The sequence below is a fragment of the Siniperca chuatsi genome, linkage group LG5 (genome assembly GCF_020085105.1).
Source record: "Siniperca chuatsi isolate FFG_IHB_CAS linkage group LG5, ASM2008510v1, whole genome shotgun sequence".
NCBI classification, from domain to species: domain Eukaryota; kingdom Metazoa; phylum Chordata; class Actinopteri; order Centrarchiformes; family Sinipercidae; genus Siniperca; species Siniperca chuatsi.
The window spans coordinates 17,516,259-17,542,036 of NC_058046.1; the positions used below are offsets into that span (position 1 = coordinate 17,516,259).

Consider the following 25,778-nt stretch of genomic DNA (forward strand, 5'->3'; position numbering starts at 1 on the left):
TTCTGTGGTCACTGTATTTGAATATAAAACATAGCATTTCTCAATTCACAGAGGTGTGTTCTCAGCCTGGTAGGTAGGGCTGTCTTTGTTTGAATTCAACAAAGGATTTAGTTTGGCTGAAGCACCAACAGGTGTGTCTCCTGATCATTTTTCACCAGTATTTGGTAAATCCTTTCACCTGCAAACATACAAGTCTCACCAATCTACGAACATCATTAGCCTGAGGTACCTCTTTAATATCATGAGTTCAAAATTACTTTAAATAGTCAAAAATATTGCCAGTCTTCTCATACCTCTAAATACAATAATAATACCTACATTTAAATACCATAAGTTACAAAACAGGAGAATGAAAAGCTTCTTATCCACTACTGTACAAAGGCATTCATTAACAATATCATTAATATCAAGGTACTCCATCTCTGTCATTCAACTGTCAAAGTTAAACCAGAAAGAAGAAAAAATGGGTAACTTTTCCCTTCACATGGGTCTTATTCCAGTGTATTAACCTGTGTAACTAACTACAATATTTTAAGTACAGAATTATGCTGTGCTAGTATTTAATGCAAATCTCTTGATATATAAAGTAGTTACAACAGTGTAATAACACAGTGCAAACAGGGTGCTCAATTGAAAGGTAAGACAAGCAGCATTTCATGTGACGATATACATTGATTTTAAAGTGAAGCGATTTTAAGATGCAGTTTTGGATTTTACTGGTACAGGAGCTGCTTTATAAGTGTATGTTTTGGTACAGAACATTTAACACTACGTGTTTACATTGTGTTGTTACGCATTTTAAATATATATTGAAGAGGTTTTCATTCTATACCTACAAACTAGATACTCTATAATAACTATGCAATACTTTTCCATGGGTTAATACACAACAATAAGCCACTGCAGGGTGTTACTGCATCCATCCATTCATTTTCAATGCCATCATGAGTAGAAAGTTGTCTTATACAGTTCTGTTATTATATCATCAGTGTTATATCCTGTGTAAAAAAAGAATAGAAACTGAGTACAGTTCTGTATTCACCTGTGAGGAGGGAAAATCTGTGGCCAGTTTCACTGAGGGTGGAGATTTACGAACATGTAGATGACACTCTATAAGCCCTTCAAGATGCACTACTACGTCCAGACAGGGCTGCCACACAGGTTCGCGGTCAACAGTAGTACACTTTCTGTTGGACGGGTGGGGGTGGGGGGGGGGGGGATCAGCTGAGTTGCATTTGACCTATCTGCATGAGTCCACTGAGTAGAGTACCTGATAGAGTTAGATAGAGGTGTTGTATAGAGCCTGTCTGGTATTGCTCAGTGTGTGTGTGTGTGTGTGTGTGTGTGTGTGTGTGTGTATGTGTGTGTGTGTGTAGGCCTTGATGTCCAAAAACAGGGTCTTTCTCTCACAGCACAAAACACACACACACACACACACACACACACATTATATACAAACATGTGTCCACGTATGTGTGCTTTGAAGGCACACGCTATATCGAAGGTCAGGCCTTGTTCGGGAACACACACCACACTGAGTTTGGCAGGAAGACAGGTCAGTTGTCTGTGATGGTGGAAGCAGTCTGGATACAGGAATTCTCATGTTAAATCTAATGCGGGCACACACACTCTAAAATTTCTGTGTGGCATGAACACTGCCTCTGGATACTCATCTATCGTGTAATATTTTAAATAGGCTGTGGATATATAGCAGTCATTCATTTCCAATGGAGAAGTAAACCAAACTTAATTTCCCAGCAGCCCTGTGTGTCCAGGCTGGGGAGCAGCATTGATGTCACCCCAGGGCAATAGGTAAGACTGACTGGTTTGTTGAGAACCGTCCTTTAATTCTATGTTTCCAGTGACACTCCGCTGGCAGCCCGAGCTCGAACATGGACTCTGTTTCTCTGTTCAGCACTTCTCTGTACAGTAAGTCACTTTGGATCAAAGCATCTGCTAGTTAGAGGACAATATTTTGGAGGGATTTGGCAGCTTTGGCGCAGTTCTCTGAGTCTTAACAGCAATTATTTCCACATGACTTTCAACATTCCCCTTGGGGGGGCAGTTTAGAGAGGAAAAAGGGTGTGTGTGTGTGTGTGAGAGAAAGAGAGATGCTGCAAGCTGTGGTGTAGCTCTCCCAGTCAAACAGCAGATGTCACTGAGGCACAGTTCTCAAGTTAACTCTTTGTGAGTGTTTGGGGGGCAGTTGCAGTGTACCAGGGCAGGCATCTCTACGACTGGAGAGATCAATTCAACCAAGGTTATGCCTACACCAGCCAATCAGAAGGCAAGATGAGGTAGTCCCTGTGTTGTTTTGAACTACAGGAGTGCCCGGGGTTGGTTGGAGCTCAATTCCTGCAAGGTAAAAATGGGGAGTTAGCTGCCCTTTTTGAGCAAAAAAATGGGGCAGTGTAGTGTTGCAGTTTTAATGTGTGTGGGGTGCAGGAAGAAGGTGGGGCATGGTGTGTATTATTGGTGTGGGAGAGTTGGGGGTGTCAGGGTGTAAATTATCATATGGCTCTGTCTGTGAAGATTAGGCAGCTCCATCTCTAGCTGGCCTCCTCTATGAGCCGAGCCAAGGTGTCTCTGAGCTCTGTCAGCTCAAAGATCTTGCCGTCCAGCAGCTCCAGCAGCGTCCGCAGGCTCTTTCTGAAATTCTCCTGCTCCTCCTGGTTCTCCTCCAGCCGCTGCTCGGCCCCCGCCAGCTGCTCCTCCAGCACCCGACTGCGCAGCTCCGTCTCCTGGTCAGAGACAGCATTGTTGGCAGGTTTGTGTCATTAGGAGGTAAATAATGACAGATTAACGCACGTTTAATACCTCTTTGCATCACTCACCTCAAGTTTCTGGGTAAGGGTGTCTTTCTGCTCCATCAGGTCATTCATATTTTCCAATTCTTCTTTTAACTTTTCCATTTCCTGGAGGACATAAAACAGATTAAAAGGCTGTGTAGCATGAATGTAGTTGCATGAGACAGTACATTTCAAGCAAGGCACTCCACCCTATCACACACACACATGCACACACACACCTCTTCTTTATCCCTTAGCGTAGTCTCCAGTTCCTCTATGGTTTGGTTGAGTTCAGTCTTCTGGGATTTGATCACTGGGGTTTGGTTGCTCTGGCACTCAAGCTCCGTCACCTAAAAGGACAATATAGAGATATACTGTAGATTTAAATCCACTAAGAGAGACTGGAACAACAGAATCCTGATCTCAACCTATGTTTCATTTCCAGACTACCTCTTCTTTACTCTCCATCATGCCAACACTCATCTTTCCTCTCTGTTTTTTTCTTCCATCCTCTCATCTTGACTTCACACAATGCCTTCCAAATGATCGCTTCCAATTAATCACACATGAAAACAAGCAAGCATTCCTGTGCCCCTTCCCTCACCCGTTTGTGTAGTCTCTCGGCCTCCTCCTGGTAAGCAGCCAGTTGTTGTTTCCACTGTTTGACGTTGGCTGTGGACTCCAGCAGAGCTGCCGTTAGCTTGGCATTGTTCCCCTTTAGTGCCTCCAGCTCAGCCTCCCAATGTTTTGTCATGACGGGGCTGCAGAACACAGGGACGTACATACTGTCAGATTACCACAACAGTAACATAAGATTATAAATGATTATAAGTCTGATTTAAATCTGAAAAATCAAGATGTGAATGTGAGTTTTTTTTGTAAGCAGCTAGTCATTCATCGTTCTGTTCATCCATCCATCCATGGATGGATTATGAGACTAACTGGTCCCTGGGCACAGATGTAAAAGGCCCCCCACCCCTCCTACATAAGAGAAAGACATCCAGTCTAAGGAATTTTGAGTCTCTTTGTGGTCATTTTGAGTCAATTTGTGTCTCTTTGATTGACCTTTGCAGGTGAAGCCCAAGGACCCATGACCCCTTGGGCCCCTGGGCCTGTGCCCAGTAGGCCCATTCACTAGGCCATCCATCCATCTTTTCTCCAGCACTGAAAACTGACAAAGGCTGAAGCGGGCACTCAAATTGGAGGTCGGCACTTCCTGGCCAGTAGCTGTGAAAGCAGCTGTCTGCCACATGAGTTGTAATCTGAGATTATATCCTCAGACTGGCTGGAGCCTAATCTGGTCCAGCTACTCACAGACAAGAAGATGAGATGAGAGATAAGGGAGAAATGATTGAATGTGATGATGATGGAGAGGCATGTGTGGGAGAAAAACACTTGCATATGGGCTGGGTAGTCAATGGCTCAGAGTTGAAGTGTAATTTTAGATACATGTATAAACTCAACTTTCTGGAGGGAAAATGCCTCCGTTGTGCATTTCCCCTGTTACATTTAAGCACTGCAGGCATTCATCTAAGATTTACATAATGCCCACTCCCAGTCTCTCACATAATGTCTGACTTGGGCGGGAGAATGTATGAGAGACCTAAACGTTGTTGAGTACGGACATCGAGTCAAGTTCCTTTGAAAAGGAGCTCCTACTCCCACATACTTCACAGTAATTTCTCACAGTGGTGGAAACACATACACAGAAAAACACAAAAGGAAGCTTAGCTCGCTCAAGGAGTGATGAGGGTCTGTGTATGACCCATAACAATGTTGTTTTCAGTTTTGTTCCGCCCCCTCACTGACACACACACACACAGACACACACACACACATATATATGCTCACACACTGCAGCAGTACTCCACTATGCCATAACACCCACTCTGTGAAGTGTAAAAGAGAGAAAGCCCAGATCTAATTCACTCCGGACTCCCACGGCGCCTTCAGTTCTTACACAACAGCCACCCCCTCTGTGAGTGCAAGTGTGTCTGTGTGTGTGACGCATAGAAGGGAGACGACACTTCATCCTACATATGCACATATCAACTGACACACAAACGCTCACACACACACATACACACATGGAGCTATGCTGTCACCAAGGCACGCAGCCCCGCCAATGTATAAACCTCACACACCAGCTCGGAGAGCAGGAGAGCAGGCGAGACGTCAAGATGTGAAGATGGAGACAGACGGAGAAGGCAAGGGAGAGCAATGGAGGGAGAATTAGAGGAGAGAAAAGAATGCAAGTTTTGACACTGGTGTTCGTCTTCATTAAATAAGTCTGGCTGAAAGGTTTCAGGAGGCACCTGAGCATAATTCTGGCTGAAGACAGCAGAGCAGAGCTGAAGGTGTGTGAGACATATGGATGGTAAGTTAGCTGCTGCTGTGTCACTGAACTGCAGATTGTAAAGATGATGTGATGTCTTGTCATGAGGATTTTATTAGCTATGGATATTTTTCAGTTGCTGATCATTATGTAATTTTGTTATAATTATACTTCTAGTCATGCAAGAGCCAATTGTGTAATGTTGAACTGAAGAAGCAATTATGTCCTGTTTCTATCAGCTTGAAATTGATGTGCTATTTTTTTTTTGCACTGTTTTGGAATAAATGTAATCCAAATTTTCAAACTCACAGACTCTAAAACTCTGTATCTAGTACAGACGATAGCATTAATGTTACAGGGTTTACTTTTATCTTTGTTTCATGTGAACAATGTCCTGCCAACTAAAACAGATTATGCCATGACAGGAGACAGCACAGGACCAGATTCTGTGGGGTGTCAGGTTAATTCTTTATCGCATTTGGTTTTAATTGGTTTTAAATTAATTTTGTGTTTCCTGGATTTCATTCTGAATGTTTTCTGTGGTTTGGACATAACCTGTACACACTGCCAATACACCATGACTTGAATAAAAAATCAACACTCTCTTTGTGTTTTACTTCACAATGTTGAGTATAATTCTCCTCCCAGGCTTCAATAAAGCTACCAAACGTAAAATAAACTTGTATGACACTGAAGCTTTTCTACAGCCCTCTTGTGTTTCTGCCGTGTCCTGACCGCTGTGCGTTGTCAGATAGGGTCTTTCTCCTCTCAGAGCACTTCAAGAAGCAGAGAGCCAGAGCAGTTGCCATGGCAGCACTGGAGGAACGGATGCGCTCGTGGCACCCTGATGTATGACAGTGCCACCGTCTCCATTCACACAAGCCTACCACAAACCCACCGACAGACACCTACATCCTCCAACACTAGAAGACCATTCACATACAGCCAAGGCAGTCCCAACAAAAGGTCTTCCAATCTTCAGAAAACCATTCAAAACGACTCCACTGCAGACCTGCCAAACACGCCTACATCCTGCAATATAAAAAACCCTTTCAAAGCCCTGCACACAGCTGTATCTCATCCTCCTTTCTCTTTTTCTGCCCTCTGCACCCACACATGCCCGCCTACACAGCACCAATAAGTAGCAGTGTGCTGTATATGTTATGGAGATAAGACATCATCTAATTCCAGACACATGCCAGAGAGACAAACCAAGACCATTGTAGAGGTCTTGTGCAAAAAGACTGCAAACATCTGTGTATTCTGGTGTGTTTCTATGTGTTGGTCTGAACCCTCATTAAGTAAACATATTAAAAATATACTACAAACATTTTTATTCTTTTCTTTTGGCTATTAAATCAACAACAAGCTTATACACCATTATGCAAATTGAAAATACATTTTAACTGCAGTTTGAGGCACATGAGAGGCTGCCGGAGCTACTGTAAAAGGTGACAAATATGTGAGATGACGCATACAGTAGATATTAAACTGAGGAAGTTTGAGTCATGGAGAAAAAAGATAGAAAAAGAGAGGTTTGTGTGGTAAAATATATGGATGGTCCTAGCATCTACCCTCTTTGCATATGCCTGTGAGACTGAGGTTTGCTTGTTACGTCCATGCTTGCCATTGCGAATGCTGAAAGTCGACCCCGTCTCCCACGCATGCAGCATTAATAGACACATCAGCAGCAATGCTGCAGCAGGCAGTGGGTGTCCTCTCTACATCCCGCTCTCACTGCACACTCAGATCTGTGTAGCCTTACAGAGTTCATGATTTAGCGGGAGGGATATCTAAGCATTTGTACTTCAGCTTGTCACAGCTTTACAGACTTTAACACACTAATAAAAATACCTCCGTCTATAAAGATCTCTACAATATAATATATATTAAACATCAAAAAATGTTTTAAGTCTTCCCTCAAACACCCATATATAAGTAAAAAAAGAATGATAATACATTAAGCGATTGATTGATGTCTTTAATTAATAAGAATCGCAGCCAGAGAAATAATGAAATGAGTGGCACAAGATTACAGAGATTTTACAAATGAAAAGACCTGTTTGTACAGTCAACTACAGGTGACAGTAGATAATAGGAACATTTCCTCTCCTGAGAAAAAAACACTTCACTCACTCAAATGACTCAAGCTGATTGTCCATGCCCTCCTGTTCAGTTTATTTATTGTAGTGAGTATGTGCAGTTGGTTGATGTTTAGGTATCAGTGACTCATGTACAGACTTTATACAATGCACCTCTCTCTCTTCCCAGTTTCTGACACACACACTCACACTCTGTGTGTGTCTATCTGTCTTGCTTTTTTTCTGCCTCCCACTACCCACAGTATGTTATATAAGTCTTACATAAACGCTTCATCAACACCTTTTTGGTGATGAACCTCATAGCCACACCTCTTCAGAAAGCCATTATACACAACAAAAATATTTACATGGCACTTTGACCTCTTTATCTTACACAATCTACTGTATATGAACCAGTACTGACAATCACAAGGAATATTAATTATCCATTTCATTGATCAGTCTGCAGAACTACAAAGATAAAGACAGCAGGAATGTATACAACAGTAGTGGTGCATGCATAGAGGTGACAGCGTCACATACTAACAACAACATAAGTCCAAATATTTGAATTTGCATTTAAAAAGATATTATTGCATTGCAGTAGGCAAACATAAAACTATAAATATATGTGAGTTTCCTTACCAAGCATGCTCAGATTGGACAAAATAATAACTTGAATAATTCCTCATTCATGAGAAACACTTAAAGTAACATCTTTTGCTGGTCCATGTGAAGTGACAGTGTATGTGTAAGAATGTCACTGATATAATTCATTGCACCCATATTCCTCCAGAATGGAGTGATGGCGTGCTGTTGTTACCTTATTCGTTATCAGTTACTAAACAGGCAGTGCATCTTTGTAAAGAAGACCCTCCCTGTTGCTGACCTGCAATCAGGCTGTTATTTTTGGGAAAGTTTGTGCCTGAACATTTTTTGTTTTGCGTAGTTATGATGTCGCAGCAGTCAGACATCCCTATCAGAAAGAGCAGACCCGACAAGTCTTAAACTGCTGCCTAGAGAGGAAAAACACGAGAGAGCAGCAGTGAATATAGGGAGTTCACTGCCATGCTGACATGCAACATATATAGGTGCACGCAGACAAAAAGAAAGACATAGAAGAAGAAAGGTCTATACTTCTGTGCCTCAGACAAACAGAAAAACAGAGAAATAATAATTAACCTATTTTTGTATTGTTTGTGTGTTATCTATGTGAAATATGACTGTGACAGTGAGTGTACTGTATATGGTCAGACTGTAACATCTGTACTGTAGTAAACATGACAACATGGGACAGTGAACACATCACGATGTGGGATGTACCTGTGTGCGAAGGCCAGTGCATTCTGCGCCGGCCCTGGAAGGGGGTCTGAATTGGGAGTCGTGTCACAGATTTCATCTGTGCCGTTGATGTTTTCCATGGGCGGAGTCACAGGGGTCAAAGGTGACGAGAGCTCACCTGCTGGAGACTCCTATATGTGAAACGAAAAGTTGTTCAGCTGTTACTGTCAGTTGGAGATCAAATAATCAAACATTAGTGAAATATTTTCATCATTTTATTATTCTGCACACTGTTAGTTGTGATAAGACAGAAAACAAGTGTGAAATCAATCAAGCTCAATAACCAGTCATTTAGGTATTTGTGACATTTCCCTATAAATAAATATCTGTATGATACTCTCTAATGTCAATAATTTAAAATAGTAATGATTAAACCTATAGTGAGGTCACAAAAGCTTTTACATCTGCTACATTTTTAGTTCTTAATGGTGTCTGGTTGCTTTTTCCGAAGACACAGCCTTAGGTGTAAAGGAAATGGTGCGTTTAACATTACCAAACAAGTGATTTGTTTAGATTAAAAAAAGAACTGGGTAGTATTTATTACGAGCAAAGATAGACACATGGCTGAAGTGACAAAGAAAAAAAGAGCACCACTTTAAAACTGCAACTAACAACTGTTTTCATCATTGATTTTTTAACAATTAATCAATCAATTGTTTACCCTATAAAATTTCAGCACCAGAGCCCAAGGTGACGTCTTCAAATTTCTTGTATTTTCAGATCAACAGTCCAAAACTCAAAGAAACTTAATTTGCAATGAAAAAAACAGAGAAAAGCAGAAAATCCTTGTGTTTAAGAATTGATAAATGATCTAAATGGTTTTCAATAAATTTTAATTAACTTGAGTGATCTCAATGACCTCTTATTACCAGAGAGGGAAACAAGATAAAACAAGAATCTCATACATTCATTTGGATCATCCTTCCCCTATAAGGAGTTGATAGAGAGAAATTATGGGGGTGAGTTTGTGTGTTTTTTTTTGGGGGTCTCTCACACTCATAAAGCTCTTTCTGTGGTGCTAAAAATTTGAGAGTCTTTGTGAGCAGTTCCACATGCCTGTAGGCCAATAAATAGCTTACTATAGCACTGGGAAATTGCAGAATTACAGATTAATGCTTATCTTTATATCCCATACAACCACAGAATTATACGAGAGACAAATCATTTAGCTGCTGCACGTACATAAAACAAAGCTATTAAGACTCAGGGCTCGGGCACAATGCAGCAGCACAATGACACTGCCTGTACGTCTCTAATGGACAAGAAGGAAGTGAGAGATAAGAAGAAGATTATGGCTGGCGTTACATTTTGTGCTCTACATTCATTTGTATACCATTTAATATTTGTTCATGGTGCACCAGCATATACAGTTGTGTAAAAAAGTGCCCAGTCTCTTTCTTATGGTGGAGTCAGGAACACTGACTTTAACTGAGCCAAGTGAGGCCTGCAGTTCTTTGGATGTTGTTGTGGGATCTCTGAATGGCTGAAGAACAAAATGAAGACTTTGGAGTGGCCTAGTCAAAGTCCTGACCTGAATCCTATTGAGATGCTGTGGCATGACCTTAAAAAGGCAGTTCATGCTTGAAAACCCTCCAATGTGGCTGAATTACAACAATTCTGCAAAGATGAGTGGGCCAAAATTCCTCCACAGCGCTGTAAAAGACACATTGCAAGTTATCGCAAACACTTGATTGCAGTTGTTGCTGCTAAGGTTGGTCCAACCAGTTATTAGGTTTAGGGGGCAATCACTTTTTCACACAGGGCCGTGTAGGTTTGGATTTTGTTTTCCCTTAATAATAACAACCTTCATTTAAAAACAGCATTTTGTGTTTACTTGTGTTATCTTTGACAAATATTTAAATTTGTTTGATGATCTGAAACATTTAAGTGTGACAAATATGGGAAAAAAAATAAGAAATCAGGAAGGGGGCAAACACTTTTTCACACCACTGTAGCATTTAGCTCTGTGTTTTCTTGTCTTGTTTTAGCAGAATAATTTCTCTCTCTCATGTTTTCTAGTTTATTTTGAGAGAAAAAAGAGGATCTGGAGGTTAGAAAGAAAGCCAGCAGGCATGTGGGTGATACAGTGACAATCAGTAGTGAAACTGAGCAGACAGCTTCAGTAGACCACCAGGCTTGTAGCAGGAAGGCTGCAGCCTTTACTGGTACAGCAATCCCTGCAGTTTCACCACTATAGCGTGGTGGTGGCCAGTGCACATGCAGCCTTCAACCCCTGATGAGAGCGAAGCTGTCCACTTGGCTTCACTAAAAAACATCCTCCCATGGGAAGCACAAGGTACTGTAGCATTTCAGCCCATGTGGGCCGCAGCATTAATAGACCACAGTACGGTGGGGGGCGAGGACATGAAGCCTGTTAACAGCCTTTAGATTAAAGAACAGATTTCTCTGGGGATTCTCCTCTGAAACAAGCTAATTTTCTCTAAGACACAGTTACACATGCCCTAAACACTCTATTATTAGATATCCCACACAAACAAATACCTAACATACAGGCTAATTATGTTCTCCAATTTATGGTGAGTCAACAGACAATGTATTTTCATTTTAATGTACAGAGTGGATACATAGAGTGAAAATGTACCATACTGGTGTATATTATGTAAGGACTGTAATTCTTAACCTCAGTGTCAGGACCTCCCATTGGGTCATGCAGTAGTGAAAAATAATTTTTAGTACTGTACTGTACTTTAGTATAATTTTGAGGTACTTGTACTTTACTTGAGTATTTGCATTTTATGCTACTTTATACATTTCAGAAGAAAATATTGTGCTTTTTACTCCACTGCATTTATGTGACAGATATAATTACTGGTTACTTTTTAACTTAATAGTTTATATATAAAAAACATATGATTAACTTGTAAAATATGTGTACAAAAAAAAATACAAAAAGGGCCCGACCCATAGGTTGGAAACAACTGGACTAAAATAACTAACTGTATATAAAGTTGTTAAAGCTAGCTCCACCTCAGCCACCTACAACTATAAAATGCTGCTCTAACATTGATGCATCAGAATTAACGATAATCAGTCACAGGAGCCATTTTTCTGCATAACCAGTATTTTTACTTTTGATACTTTAAATACATTTTGCTACATTTTGGATTATGAATGCAGGACTACTCATAATGGAGTAATTTTACATGAATATATTGGTACTTTTGCTTAAGTAAAGGATCTGAATACTTCTTCCACCACTGGCGTCAACATTTTCAAAACATTTTCTACTTAAATGTATTTTTGTATCTATTTGCTATCAACCTCTGTCTTATTCCCTGAATTTGCCTCTATGCCTCCTCTGATAATTAATCAAACTAAATAACACCAAAGGTAAAGAAAAATCCCTCTTTGGTTGACCTGTTAGCCAGCTGTTCATTATACACAACATGCCTGTGAAAGGAGGTCATTAGTAGGCTGACAAAAGGGTTAAGAAATGGGGGGTTAGGATAGTGTGTGCTGAACGTACCTGAGAAGGAGACGTGGCCATATCCATCTTTTCTTGACTCTTCTCTTTAGCAAGCCGCGCTGCTTCTTTATACTCTGCAAACTTCTCTGCAAACTGGACACAGAGGACAGCCATCAGTAAGGACTGTAATTCATACAATACAATAGTTTAATCTGTTCAGTAAAGCCATATGTGCACACACACACACACACACACACACACACACACATACACACAAATCATGTGTAATAGATCAGCTGTGAAGCCAGGGAAAGGATAGGAAGAAGCTGTTGCTAATAACGACCCACAACTGAACTTAGAAAAGAAAGCCCTTAACCATAATGCCTCAGCAGAAATATGAGCTAACTAGGTCACCATTAGTAACCTGTCTATCACAGAAATACACATACACGCACACACACGCACTGTGCTGTGGGTTTCGTTGTTGAGTTTTTGCCTTTAATCAGAAGTAGTGGCAGTGGCTGAAGTTGATCTCTGGGGGTTATTTTAGTCAAGAGCAAAGATACATCTAGCAAGCATCAAGCAGTAAGGTGAGCTCAGCAGAGGGGCTCTGAGCAAATATAAACAACCTGGCAAACAGACACAAGCACATATCCCCAATGTCCCTTTAGGGTGTGGTTCATCACCGACACTACTCCCATAGTGTTACAAAGTAATTTAGTATATACAGTACTGCAGAGGCCTGAGTGGTGAGGAAATCAAATTGACAACTCTGCTGGAGCCGGTCTTGTGTCTGCCATTAGTGGAGTTGACTTAATATCATTTCACTTCAGTGCAATATTATAGTTCTGGTACAGTGATCTAAATGCAGTAGTTCACAATGTAAGTGCTTCAGGAGTGTTGGCACTGCAGTTATCTGAGAAGTGAATCGGATTATTTCAACTTTAAACCACAGAAAATACTTCTCATTTTTTATGTGAAGCACTAGGTGCATGTGTTTTCTTTGTTGTACAGCACTTTGAGCTGCATTTCTCGAATGAAAGGTGTTATACAAATTATTATTGTTGTTATTATTATTATTATTATTATTATTATTATTATTATTATTATCATCATCATCATCATTATTATTATTATTATGAATTGGCTGGTAGGTGTCTGTTAAAGCTGCCTATTGATATACCTCAGACACTGTAAATCAGTTAAACCAAATGATTACGTGATGTAAGCTTGGTAATGGTCTGAACTTTAAATACATAATATATAATATATATAATTAAGCTTTATTTATTTACAAAGTCTCATTGAGATATGTTTTGCAAGAGAGACCTGAGAACAAACTATATATTCAGTGACAATCTGCAATCGTCACACTCATGGATAGGAAAATATTGTACTTGGTGGATACTAAGAGGAAAGTCTATTATTATGCATTATTGGTTACTTATTTATTTACCTGGGAAAAGACACCTGAGTGTACATACTGTTCTATAGTAACTGTCTGCCTTACAGTCACAGATTTAAACAAATTTGCACCTGGCCACTAAGCAGGGATCAGTTGGTGACGAAGTGTACGCCACCTTTACTTCTTGCAAACCTTTTGTCTCCTATTTGACTCGTGTCTCAAAAACCAAGCCAAAACTGAGACAACTCTGGTAACATCGTCTGGGTTACTTTCTCAGACTTTAGAACCACACTACTGTTTTCACAGGTTATATAGTACTTCTCAAGACAAATAAACTAAACTAAACCGTTGTAAACAGTATGTAAAATTGGTAGAGTGCCCCTTTAAAAATCTGAAGCACCCACCACTGGGTTCATCTTTGTGCTGCTGGATCTTTTTTCAGAATTGTACACTTGTGAAACATAAGTGTACAAAGGGGAATATGATTGGAAAAGGGGAGTTTAAGATATTAAAAAATAGTTGTTGTGGGAGGAGAGAGCACCTGACCGTACAACCTTCAGGTCACAAGACCACATGTTATTAATGTCAAGTATATGATATGAAACAGGAAATGTCTTTAATATCAGGTATTGTTATTGTCTCTTTATCCTTGCCTTCCTGACACAGCGGACGTGGCTAAACTGCTGAGTTTGGTTGTAATGTGTGTGTGTGTGAGCGTGTTGTTCTGACAGTGGGGAGCTGTGAAACTCCCCAGTTCACGACAGAGCTTAATCATACTGCAGAGGAGAGAAACCACCACCTACTCACATACACACACACACACACACACACACACACACACACATACACAAGTGAACACACACATATACATAACTTTCATAAACACACAGACACAGACAGAAAAAAAGCCTCATTAGGGCAGATTCTACACTTGAGAGAAGCTATAGCACCTAGAGTAAAAACAGAGTCGAAATGCCATCCTCTCTCAGGGACTGGGGGAGAAGAAGAAAAGAGAAGCCACCCTGTGATTGATGCTAAAAGGTTTATAGTAGATGTGGTTTGTGAATGTGTGTGTGTGTGTGGGTGGGTGGGTGCGTGGCTGGTTGGGGGTGGTACCTTGGCTAGATGATGCTCAGTGGAGAATCCCAGGCCATAAACAGTGTTAGCTCTACTGTCCGCCCATTGGCCAAACTTCTGTGAGGTCTTTGTGAACGTCATATTGGGACTGATGGTGCTGTTGATTATGGCCTGCAGGAGAGAGACAACCTACTTAATACATATTAAATTAACTTTATCACTGCAGTGTGTTTAGTGTGTGTGTGTGCGTGTGTGTGTGTACAAGAGAGAGAGGGTCAGATGAAGAGGCAAGGAGATTTTAAACCCAAGTATGTGCTTTCTGTATGTCTGAATGAAGATTTTCACACCACAAATCAGACTACAGATGAAAACATCAATGAAACATTATATTGTTTGTACGTGGAACATCTCTATTTCATTTCAGATATTTATCAAGCAAATATCTCAAACATTCTTTCCTTCCAGCTTCTCAAATGATTTTCCACTTTTCTCTGTTTTGTATAATTGTAAACTGAATATTTTGGCTTCTTAGCTGTTGGTTGCACAAAACAATGTCTTTTAATACATCATCTGGGGCTTCTGTGTAATTGTGATGAACATTTTTCACAGTTTTCTGACACTTTATAGACTAAATGACTAATCAATTAATCCCAAAAAATAATCGACAGATTAATTGATAATGAAAATAATCATATAGTTGCAGCCCTATACTTCATCTGAACAAATAGTACTGTTTGTGTATGTGTTTGTATGTACGTGTGAGAGTCAGGGGCCGCCTGAGAGAACGGTATACAGCTTCCAGTCTACAGCAGCGCAGGCTCACACCCAACAACACAATAAAATCCATGCTTGGAAAGCTAACAGAGAGCTGCTGAGTTTGACTTTGAAAGCCTTCAGCCACGGAGTCAATGGTCTACCATCAGTAAGACACGAAGAGCAATACAAAAACATGAGCATGTACATGTACATGTACGCACACACTTAGAGTGATGGCAGAGAGGCAGGGTGGCAGATAGAAATATCTGATGGGGAGAAACTAGAAAATGAGGTGATGGCCATGGTGAAGTCTGGCAATATTTGTTATTTTCCTTATTTTCAACAAAACCCATGAAAAGAACAAAACCAACAATGTATTGATCCTTCTAACAAGTTTGTTGTCTGTGTATCCAAAGTATAGTTTATTCCCCTGTGTCATAGATCTATATTGTTGTCCAAAAACACATCAGGGAGCCACACTTCATTTCATACAGTTCATTGTATAAACTATACACTACATAGTATACATCGTAGTAAAAATGAAAGTATATATTCATGACTGCTTTTTAAAGATTTACATATTCAGTAGGAACCAATGGGCCTCGGTTTAATGCAGACAGGGTTGTGCAAGTCAGAAAGTATTGAGAGACGGACTAACACATTGTTGGTTTTTGTCTTTTTTGTTGGCAGTAAGAAATATATAGAACATCTACAGCGTTATCCTTTAATTTAAAAGAGCCAAAATAGAAGGCTACCTCTAAATCTCATTTAACTCAACTTGTTAAATAACACAAATGGAGAACAAATTAATGGCTGATCAATTAGCAGTGTTGTGTAATGGTTGACATTCTGGTTGGCATCAATACATAATGATGAGTTGGGGACGGGTAGCAGTCAATGAGTGTCTGTGTTACACAACAGTTGAATTTAGTGATCAAATATCTATCGAGCTCTGTATGATATGAGATGGTTGCTAAATTGATCATCAGAAATGGTTCAGGCACACGTGGTGATCACTGAACGCAAACTCTGTGATCTTGCTTTGCTTCCAGTCATTCACATTTTTCCGACCTTCTTGTTAACCTGGCTTCACACTTTTCTGTCTTTGCCGCTCTAGTTATTTCTCCTACCACACATTCTTCTCACTCTGTCATCTGTTTCTCTCATTTAACTTCACCCCTCCTCTCTCCATAACTGGCAGTGTGTGACTGGTCCGTCCCTATAAAGAACTCTCCTCTGCCTTTAATCATGCCGAGCTCTGCCTCAATCACACCATGTCCAGCAAATATATCCCTCTCTAACAAGAATATCCTGAGACATAAAGTGTAGACTCTGAAGTGCAGACAGACACACACAGACACAAATACAGTAGTTGCATGCATACACACAATGAAACGTGAGCTGTCAGTCTTGGGAAAGGCTGCAACTCTGAGCTCTTTTAAGATGTGTTTGCACATTAGATTCCAGTGAAGAGCTTATTAACACCATTAACACTCAGTAGATCACAGTGCCACCAAATTCTCCTGGAAGGCTGTTTGACATCTTAATAAAACCATGTCAGTTGGCAGAAATTAATAATAACACAATGGATGCAGTAGTAGAGGTATAATGAAATCTGTGTTTTGTGTGCGACAGAGTGTGAAAGGTGTACAGTAACAATCAGAATCAGCTGTTCACCTTGGTGCCATCCAGGCTGATGATGCGGTAGACATTGCGCGTGCTGTCGTAGAAGTAGGAGACGGTGACGGCATGCTTGCTGGTGGGCAGCCAGTTCTTCTTAGTGTTGGGGTCAATCTGGAAGACGTGGGCCCGTGTGCTGTAGATGGGCTGCTCCCTAAAGGGGACGAAGAAGAAGTTGTGAACCTCTTTGTGCCGCAACACCAACGTCTCACCAAACCCACCGCCAGCACCGAAACTCCTGTTGCCCACGGGGGAGTCAGATCGCCCTGGCAACCGAATTACTAACTCGCCATCCTCCATAGCTAAACCACAGAAAGAGAAGCTGTCAAGGGACTACTACATTTACTCATTGTCTCATATACATGGATAACAAGCTAACTGAATCGTCGAACTACAGCAGAGTTCCCACATACACCTTAAATCTACCTAATTTCCTCTCATACATTATCTCTACTTGTAAAGCAACACACTAACTGCATGCAGCTACTCAACAGAAACTTTCTCTGGCTTTCTCTCTGTGTAAGGCAGCGTCGTCTCTCCCTGCTCTGATATGGGAATGCCTGCAGCACTGAGCGAGGGTCACACAGGGGAGCACAGGGGGGAGAGGAGACAGTTTAAGGCTAAATATAGACAGTAGGCCATGGTTAACTACCAAAGACACACCCCACAGAGCTGCAGTTTCCACACAGTCACATATAATGCATGTGCATATATAAACATGTAAACACTATGACACAGACGTGATGGAATTATAAATCTGTATTTATGTGTGAGTGTATATGTGGATTTATGCCTGTGTAGCTTAGATCAGGAGATGATCAAAACTCCATGATGGGCTCGATTTTAGATGACTTAATTCCTTATTGACCTCTGTGTGACACTCAAACCAGACTCACGATTCACCACTATAAATGTTGGGGATTATATAAGAGTTGTCTTTGTTTTTTGACCATCCATTCACCTGTCACTCAGGCGCCACCTTCACACTTTGTCCATTTATCCCTCCCTCCTCGGTTTGCGCTTATGATGCCCTCATATATTCCTGCATTGTTGGGGCTTCTTGGGTAATATCTACAGTCAGTACACACACACACTCAAAGCGCAGGGTGCAGAGGGAGATATTCTGGGCTGGCAGTACTGGCAGAGCAGGAGATAGAGAAGTGCTTACAGTGCACTGAGGGGGTGATGGGGGACATCAAAGGCTTGCTGTATAAATGAATATTAAAATTCAGCAGCAGCACCCCTCCTGTGGGTGATTAGCCAAGACTGGGAAAGAAAGAAAAACATGGAGACAGTGAGAGAGAGGGAAGTTAGACAGGAAGAGAAAGAGAAAGATGGGGAATGGGGAGAGTATAGGAAGTCAGAGAGTGAATCTGGCATGATTAATGTCGCTCCACAAAGCTGCTTGTGGAGTGCTGTGCGCAAATTATCATAATCATCGACAGCAGTGTAAGTGGCGGAACTGTGAGTCATTTCAACTCTCTCCCAGCACACATCACACAACCACGGCCTGTCCGTATGATCTGTGCAATAGCCGCTTGGCAACTGGCATCGTTTTTCATTGCATAATTTGATGGAGCTGTGGCAAATTTTGCGCTTCTTGCTGCTTGATTGTGTTTGTACCAAACACAGAAACATTCTTGTGCTTTGGTTTTTACATGAATGCCTTTGCCAAAGAATTTAGTTCCAAAATGACACCCACCAGTTGTCAAAAAAAGCAATACCTACTCCTACAACCAAACTTTTAAAAGACAGCATGATAAATGATGGATTGTGATTTAAGTTGAATGCTGCTTTCTTACAAAATATACATAACAATAATTTCTATATACATTTTCCTTCCTCAAAAGCAGGCATATCCATAACACGAAAGGCATCAGATCCATCATACATCATACAGTCTTTTCTACAGTGATTCTGGTCTGAGTCAATAGCCTGACAGAGTTACCAGTTATGGGATTGCATGGAGGTTAATTCAGCACACGTTGATCCTCTTGCACTCTAGCGATGAACTCCGACAGTAGCATGTAGGCTGCATGGCAGCTACACAGATTTAGCAACAGGGACACAACAAAAGCAGCCGGGAAAGCCTTAAGATGCTGTCTATCTTCCATCAGTGCTTGAAAGAAGTGCATAAAAGATTATGAATGTGAAAACAAAAGTTGCCCACCCCACTATAAGGTCAGGGAAAATAGAAAAGAGGAGAATGGAGAGGAAAAAAGTAACAGGGTATACGAGGGGGTAATTTCAGTGGGAATGGGAATGAGTGGTAAAGGAGAAAGTGTGGAGGAGGAAGGAAAAACACAGAAGAGGAGGAGGAAGAGGTGGTTAGCATGCAGAGTGTACTGCGTGACACAGGGGCAGGTGATGGAATGTGAACGTTAAAACAGAGAGAGAAGGCAGGCAGAATGAGAGAGGGAGCGTGATGAAGTGAGAAGAAGGGAGGGATGAGTAGAACGTGGAGGAGGTGATGAATGTAGGTGAGGATAGAGCACTGAGAAGAAGATGAAGGGAGTGGGAAGCTCTAAACTGCTACACAGTGCGGTATAAACAATTATGTGAACTATGACTGTGTGCTGCCCAAATCTGAACTTTCAATGAGATTTTTTAAGGGGAATGCATGGCAAAGTGTCAAACGGCTACACGAGTAGCTTGTGTGCCTGAGACACTTTTGCTGACTTCCGTGGGAGGACGATGATGATGGATGCATAGATGGTGTAAGAGCCAAACCAAGAAAAGCAATACGCAGATATACAGTATGTTGTGTTATAGTATAATATAATATATAACATTTTTTACTATTATGTGAAATTATGTGTTCTGGAAAACTGAGTATTGAATTATTGTTGTTGCTAATGTTAATGTTGGTTGAAAAATATTGCTGTTGACATCATAACCAATAGCTCCTATTTGGAGTTAATTTGTCTGTGGAGCAAGACAGTTTTTTGACAGCTATGATAAGGAATAGATTTTGAAATGTTTCATTTTTCACAGCAAACCTTTAAAATGGAGATGCCGCCTTCAGTAATTTCTTTAACTCAGTAGTGGTACATTTTGGGAAACAGAAGAGTGCCACTACGGGTGGACTGATATAGAGACAGAGTGGCTGCTCTGAGGTGTGTTGTGAATTAAAAGGGTCAGTACATACAAATTACAAAAAAGATATTTTCTCACTTACTTTATCTAAAAAATTTCAACAGTAACATCTCTTGCCAGAAACAATGTCCCCCTTAGATTTGATAATCCACAGCCCTCACTGTGCACAGTTTTCATTGGAACTATTTTTTTACCAAAGAAAGAGTCCCCATGAAAACTGTTGACAGTGATGTTTGTGGAATCGTATAAAAGGTGTAAAATAAAATATTAAACAAAAACTTCCTGCATGACTAGTTACCACTGTTGTAATCAGGGTGAACCTATGGCACACACCTCAACTCTACACATGTTAACATAGGTATTGATCGATGAACAACACTGTAACAATGCCTACAGGGCATTTCACATGAACACACACACACACATACACAGCTGCAGCTCCAGGAGTGGCAACAGGTGTTGCCTATAGTGCATCTTGTGCTTTAGGGGTTTGATGCACAGATGTGAACACTCCGTCTTTGAGTCACAGTGTGTAACCAAACAGTTTAACACACACACACACCTCATTTTATACCACAAAAGGCTGCATTTTATTTTCTACTTCAGTGTGTCCCCTTTAACTGTGCAGCTGTCCCTCTTTCTGCAAACACTGACAGTGAAAGAGAAGCACAAAGAAACGGTCCATCTCAGGATATCTCACTTCCCCTTGCCACCTCCACCTCCACCCCACCTCTCTCTAGACATTGTCCTTGTTTCCAGAGTTTTTCATTAATTCAACAGAGTAGAGTTTGAAGGCAAGTAGATCTTATTTAAAGTAGAGAGAGGTCATTAATGAGAGAGCTCCCTGTTGCTCTATCTACTGGGAGTGGCTTGGATGACCTGAGATGTGCCTGTAAACACACACTCTATCACACCCACACAAACGAGCAAAGACAAAGACAGGGAGAGAAAGTCCATCTGTGCATTGATTGTATTTGCCGAAGGAAGTGAGAGCGCACCAGGGAGAGTGTTGATAGGCATCTCCAGTTCTCATCCAACACTAATGTTCTCCTCTGTGCCATTACCATTAGAGCTGTAAGTGGCTTGGTATTCAGCCACGAGGCCGGAAGTGAAATATGACTCTATCTGTCTGTGCCATTACTGCTAGACAGGCAGCCAGGCAACAGAGCTGAGATGTACGCTTTCATCTCATCTGCACCTGCACATATTCAGACTTTAATACACACACTGTATGTAGCATAGCGCTACACAGTTTACAATTTATTCCACTGTGGATCAGCTGAGTCAGTTGCATAACAGTAACTTAGTCACCAGTATGGCAGAGCCCAGTGGAGAGCTGAAGCTGAGTGTGAGACCGCTGAATGATGTGCTGCCCACACTGTAGGAGGGCAGAGTGGGTGTCTGGGAAGCCTCCAGTGTATTGTAAATAGTTAATGCAGGAGTTTTGGCTGATGCCTTGAAATCGCACCATGCCTGAGCCATATTGTTAACCTCCTGCTGCGCAATTAATCACAATGAACTGCGGGAGACAGCTGTTAATGGACGGCAGGCTTGGTGAGGGAAATGGGCCGCTAAGCTCAGGGTTAGGGGACATGCAAATGAGCAGTGCTGTGCACTAGGCAGATATTTCACTGATGGATGCCTGTTGAGGATCTGTACGGTAGCGGTCACTGTGCTGTCACAGAGACAGGAAGCCACTTTCTGTCACTAGAGCCTTGTGCAGCATTGAAGCTACTGACATTCCCCTGCTTCTGACATTACTGTTCCCAAACCTTCTCTAGAGCAGGACCCGGAACAGGATGTACAGTACATCAGACCACAGATCTCTGTTTGAGAATATTTGAGAAGAAATGCTGTTGTTACACATGCCTTCTTTCAGAATTACATAACTGTCTGTAATGTAGGTGGAGAGTAAACATTGGAACACAGAGACTTTGAAAAACCAGCAGCTTTGCTCACTCTCTCATTGTTCTAGTCCAATAATAGGGAATTTAAGCTTTGCCTCATTTTGGTGAGAACATCCAAAACCTACTGATAGTCCCACTTGAGGAATCACTGCATATTAACCCACTATTTTGATCCCAAAAGTTTGATGATGGGGCAACTTCTGCACCAGCATTTGTGTGTCAGCATGTTGGGCCTAACCTGTATTTCTGTTTTACCAAACAGAGCATATTCAGAGGGTTAAGAGGATTAAGATGCTTCATTATATGTCTCAGAATTTGTTGTTTAAGTGTGCAGCACATCAAGGCCGCCAGAAGATCACCACTCAACCGCACATGTCAGACAGCCTACCTGAACCATCCACCATCAGGTTTATTGGACGTCATGTAATACAGATAGATACATTTTTACACATACACCCGGGTCATTATTGTGTTAAGCTTGGTGTGATTTCCATGACAGGGAAGTTCATACCCTGTGAGGCAGCCGCAGTTGATATGAATACAGAAAGGAGGAAAAGAAGACTCAGTCAGCCTGTGGGATAATATTCACACTTACCCCATTGTTATAGTTGACATGGAAGGCGACACCTGATCCTTTTCGCTGGCAATAAAAACGAATCTCTTGGATTGACTGCTGCGTATGAAGGTCTTCTCTCTACACGACAGCCTTTAGTGTATCACTGTCAGTACGTCTGCGGGAATTTGATGACAACTGCTCCATTCCCCACCGCTTTCACCGCATGAAATTACACATACATGTCGCTCTGCACATGGCACGGAAATCAGATCTTGTTCTCCTCCTTTGACGCTGAGGGTTTGGTGATGGAGCAGCAGCGGCAGTAGAAGCGCTGTGGGAGATGCAGCGCTGAGTCCAATGGAGATCCGACAGGCGCCCTGCTGTTGTCGTGTAAATTACAGATCCTCGCTGGAAGGGTGGAGAAGTCCTGTTGCCTGAACTGGGAAAGACAACCCTCATTTAGCCAGTAGATAACGCACACTGTCCACCCGCGTCTCTCTTTCTCTCTCTCTCTCTCTCTCTCTCTCTCTCTCTCATTACCATAGGCTCACAGGCTACACCCCGACTCTCTCGCCCAGACTACAGCTATTTCACAGCTATTCCACACACTCACCATTACCAGTGCATGTCTATAATAAAGCCGATTTCTGATGTGGCTCTAGGACCAACCCTACAGCATCTCTTGTGCTTCTGCAACATCAATTTATGCCTTTTTTACTGATTCACGTGACAAATGCATGCATCAATGCGTCATTTGCATGGATTAAAATACCCTGCAGTTTCTATGTTGTAGCTCTAGTGTGCTTTATTGATCCTATCCACAGACTCTTATGTGCACCCAGTCCCCTAAACCGGTCCACATCTGGCTGATGCATCCGCTTCCCTCCCACTCAAATCACTCAGTCAGTATTGAACTGCCTACGTCACGACACCGTCCTCCGCAGTGACGTCACTCGGTGCTCAAGGGACTGATGCCATTTGATGCTTTGTTGTCTTATAAGAAGTTTATTGGTAAGTGGCCTACTCACCAAATGCTCAAAGATGTTATTCCAAGGCTGTAATATGGAATTTCCCTCACTAGGTTTTCTGAATATAGCAGCATTATTATTGTATTATTAAGTCCAGTGAACAGGTCACTGCTGTCTTTAATAACACAGTTTAGTAATATCAACCCAATAAATAACCCAGTTCATGCTCCATGAGTTATTTGGGCTATTGTCTGTCAATAAATCAATTGTCTTTGGCAGCCTGAAAATATAGGACAAATCTGATGTAATCTGCATTTTGCTTTAACATTACTGACTTATGCATCCTTAAGAATATTTGTAATAATTGTAGGCCTACATGTCGTCCTTTCTTATCTGATTCTTTTGTATTCTTCATATTCTCTTGTACAGGTCTCTGTGAGCTGTTTTATGAAATTTTGTTTTTTAATATCTAATTGGTTGTGAGGGAATAACTCTTTTAAAGAGGGCACCACTCAATTTAAAAATGTTGATACATCATGGCTTAAGCCAGTCATATCTAGAATAACCCAAGGCTATATACTAGGGAATCTGGAGACTCATATATGATCTAGGAGCTCAGGCAGCCTATCTGGAGTTACTCCATAACAAATTAATGAAATTATGATGGACTGGTGGGTCACAGTGGGTCACATAACTCACAGATACAACCGTAACAGTCATGTTAATTGTGTCTGTTGATTTAGTGCTTGTAATAGTAATGACTGTCAGTCCTATTGTAGAAAAGGTTTCAGTCGTAGTCATCTGGACACTCCAATCCAGAAGTCATTCTCAATTGTAACTCAGGATTGCAGAGCGCCGTGCATTTGCATCTAAAAGCTACAAACCACACATTTGAAGACAGCGAGGTGAAGATTCTAAGTAGAGAGAAGAGTTGGTTTGAACGGGGTGTCAAGGAAGCCATTTTTGTGAAAAAAGAGAACCCCTCTTTGAACAGAAATGGTGGTCTGAGATTCAATCTGCCCAAAGTCTATCACAGTGTATTAGCACCTTGGTCACGCCAATCATATGCTAATCAGGTACTTAACAGTGATGAGGTAGGTGCAGCCAGAAAACAATAGGCCTGATTACTGATTACTAGGCCATCTTGGAAACAATTAGGTCAGTTTCAGGTGAAACTAGCTAATCAACAGATACTCAGGTAGACTCCTTCCTGAGGGCAGGGCTTATGTAACACAGAGTAGCTTAAATTTCTAGTTCCCGTCCCATTTTTTCACAATTGAGAATGACTTCTGGATGAGAGCCGAAACGTCTTGATTCTGAAAACAGTGTCCAGATGACCACGACTGAAACCTCCTGGACGAATGAGGGACTACACCGTCTGTCAGTCCTATTATTTTCTCATCACTCTTATCTAATCACTGATGTACCATAGTGGACTTTGAAGGGAAAACCCACCCTAAAACAGAATACATGAATGCTATATTTACAACATTGAAATTATCAGTTTAGTAGATTAGAACAATTCAGTCTCAACAAAACAGTTGAGACAGACTGTAGTGAAGATGTCTTCTAAAGATAAATCTTGAAGCTACTCCACAGACAGTGGATAATGGACAAACATGGCCACAGCCATGTACACTTTACTGGTAAGCTCGACATTCAAATTAAACTCATTTGGATGTACAGTATCTCAAACAAAATGTTAAAGAACATGCACAGACAGTCACAGATATCATCAGTTCAAGTCTTGATGTATTAGCTTTTTTTAAAATAGCATGGCCACGTCCCCTTTAAATCGAGTTCCATTACGTCATGGAATCAAAGCGGAAGTATGTACTCAGGAAACTAGCACCTTCAGTTTTGTTTACATGTGACATGCAATTTGGTAAGTGTTTGTAAGTGTTTGGTAAGAGTTCAGTCACGAATCTACAGAGAAACAGATTTAATTGTGTGGTCTGAGGTCTAACGAGGTCTGAGCTAACGTTACTGTTACTTAGCTCGCTGCTCGATCACTAGTAAGTTTCGGTTTCCTCAATAACTTCGTGGCATTACGATTACTGTTGGGTGATGAGTTCAACCACGGTTCGTCTTTAATTCCTGACACTACCAGCTGTATTGTCGCTCTGTTGTTTTTCTTTCAGGAAATCAGCGGAGTTGATGCTGGAGCTCTGTGAAGAACCGCAGCATGTTCCCCCGCAGTGCTGCACCGAGGGGGCGGTCAGCCTACAGTAAGGCCCTGTACCCACCAGCCCCTGTGCCCCGGTACTACGATTACAACCACCAAAGCCTGGCTGGTGTCAACAGGTGAGCCTGGCGAAGAAACACACTGCACTAAAACTTACAAATGGTTGCTTGTTGGG

General features: G+C 41.4%; 2 protein-coding genes across 6 annotated transcripts in view; one reads left to right on the forward strand and one right to left on the reverse strand.

The window, feature by feature from the left end:
• homer1b (homer scaffold protein 1b) lies at window positions 1–25,777 on the reverse strand. 4 transcript variants are annotated; one of them, XM_044196756.1, is made up of 10 exons: window positions 25,761–25,777; window positions 22,490–22,889; window positions 16,889–17,045; window positions 14,495–14,626; window positions 12,034–12,126; window positions 8,529–8,677; window positions 3,394–3,550; window positions 3,029–3,139; window positions 2,835–2,915; window positions 1–2,741 (listed from the first exon to the last, which is right to left on the reverse strand). In XM_044196756.1, exons 2-10 carry the CDS (start codon window positions 22,507–22,509, stop codon window positions 2,550–2,552), a joined length of 1,092 nt encoding a protein of 363 aa, XP_044052691.1. In that variant the 5' UTR covers window positions 22,510–22,889; window positions 25,761–25,777; the 3' UTR covers window positions 1–2,549. The 4 variants fall into 4 exon arrangements, with proteins under 4 accessions (XP_044052691.1, XP_044052690.1, XP_044052689.1 ...); XM_044196755.1 differs by lacking the exon at window positions 25,761–25,777 and adding an exon at window positions 23,064–23,178; XM_044196754.1 differs by lacking the exons at window positions 22,490–22,889; window positions 25,761–25,777 and having other exon boundaries at window positions 16,889–17,429.
• Window positions 25,193–25,778, forward strand: part of tent2 (terminal nucleotidyltransferase 2) — a 6,188-nt gene continuing 5,602 nt past the window's right edge. Inside the window, exons 1-2 of one of the 2 annotated variants that reach the window (XM_044196752.1) lie at window positions 25,193–25,303; window positions 25,560–25,722. In XM_044196752.1, coding sequence (XP_044052687.1) covers window positions 25,604–25,722 — 119 coding nt within the window. In that variant the 5' untranslated portion in view covers window positions 25,193–25,303; window positions 25,560–25,603. Of the gene's footprint in view, window positions 25,434–25,559; window positions 25,723–25,778 lie in introns of both variants that reach the window. The other variant, XM_044196753.1, reaches the window with a different exon arrangement.

What these genes read in the sequence shown, in the direction of transcription:
- homer1b (XM_044196754.1), bottom strand. Translation starts at nt 17,191, where the DNA reads ATGGAGGATGGCGAGTTAGTAATTCGGTTGCCAGGGCGATCTGACTCC. An exon ending in TGGCCACGTCTCCTTCTCAG is followed by an intron (nt 8,678 to 12,033) that starts GTACGTTCAGCA and finishes TTTCACATATAG; the next exon opens with GAGTCTCCAGCAGGTGAGCT. An exon ending in CCCTTACCCAGAAACTTGAG is followed by an intron (nt 2,742 to 2,834) that starts GTGAGTGATGCA and finishes GTCTCTGACCAG; the next exon opens with GAGACGGAGCTGCGCAGTCG.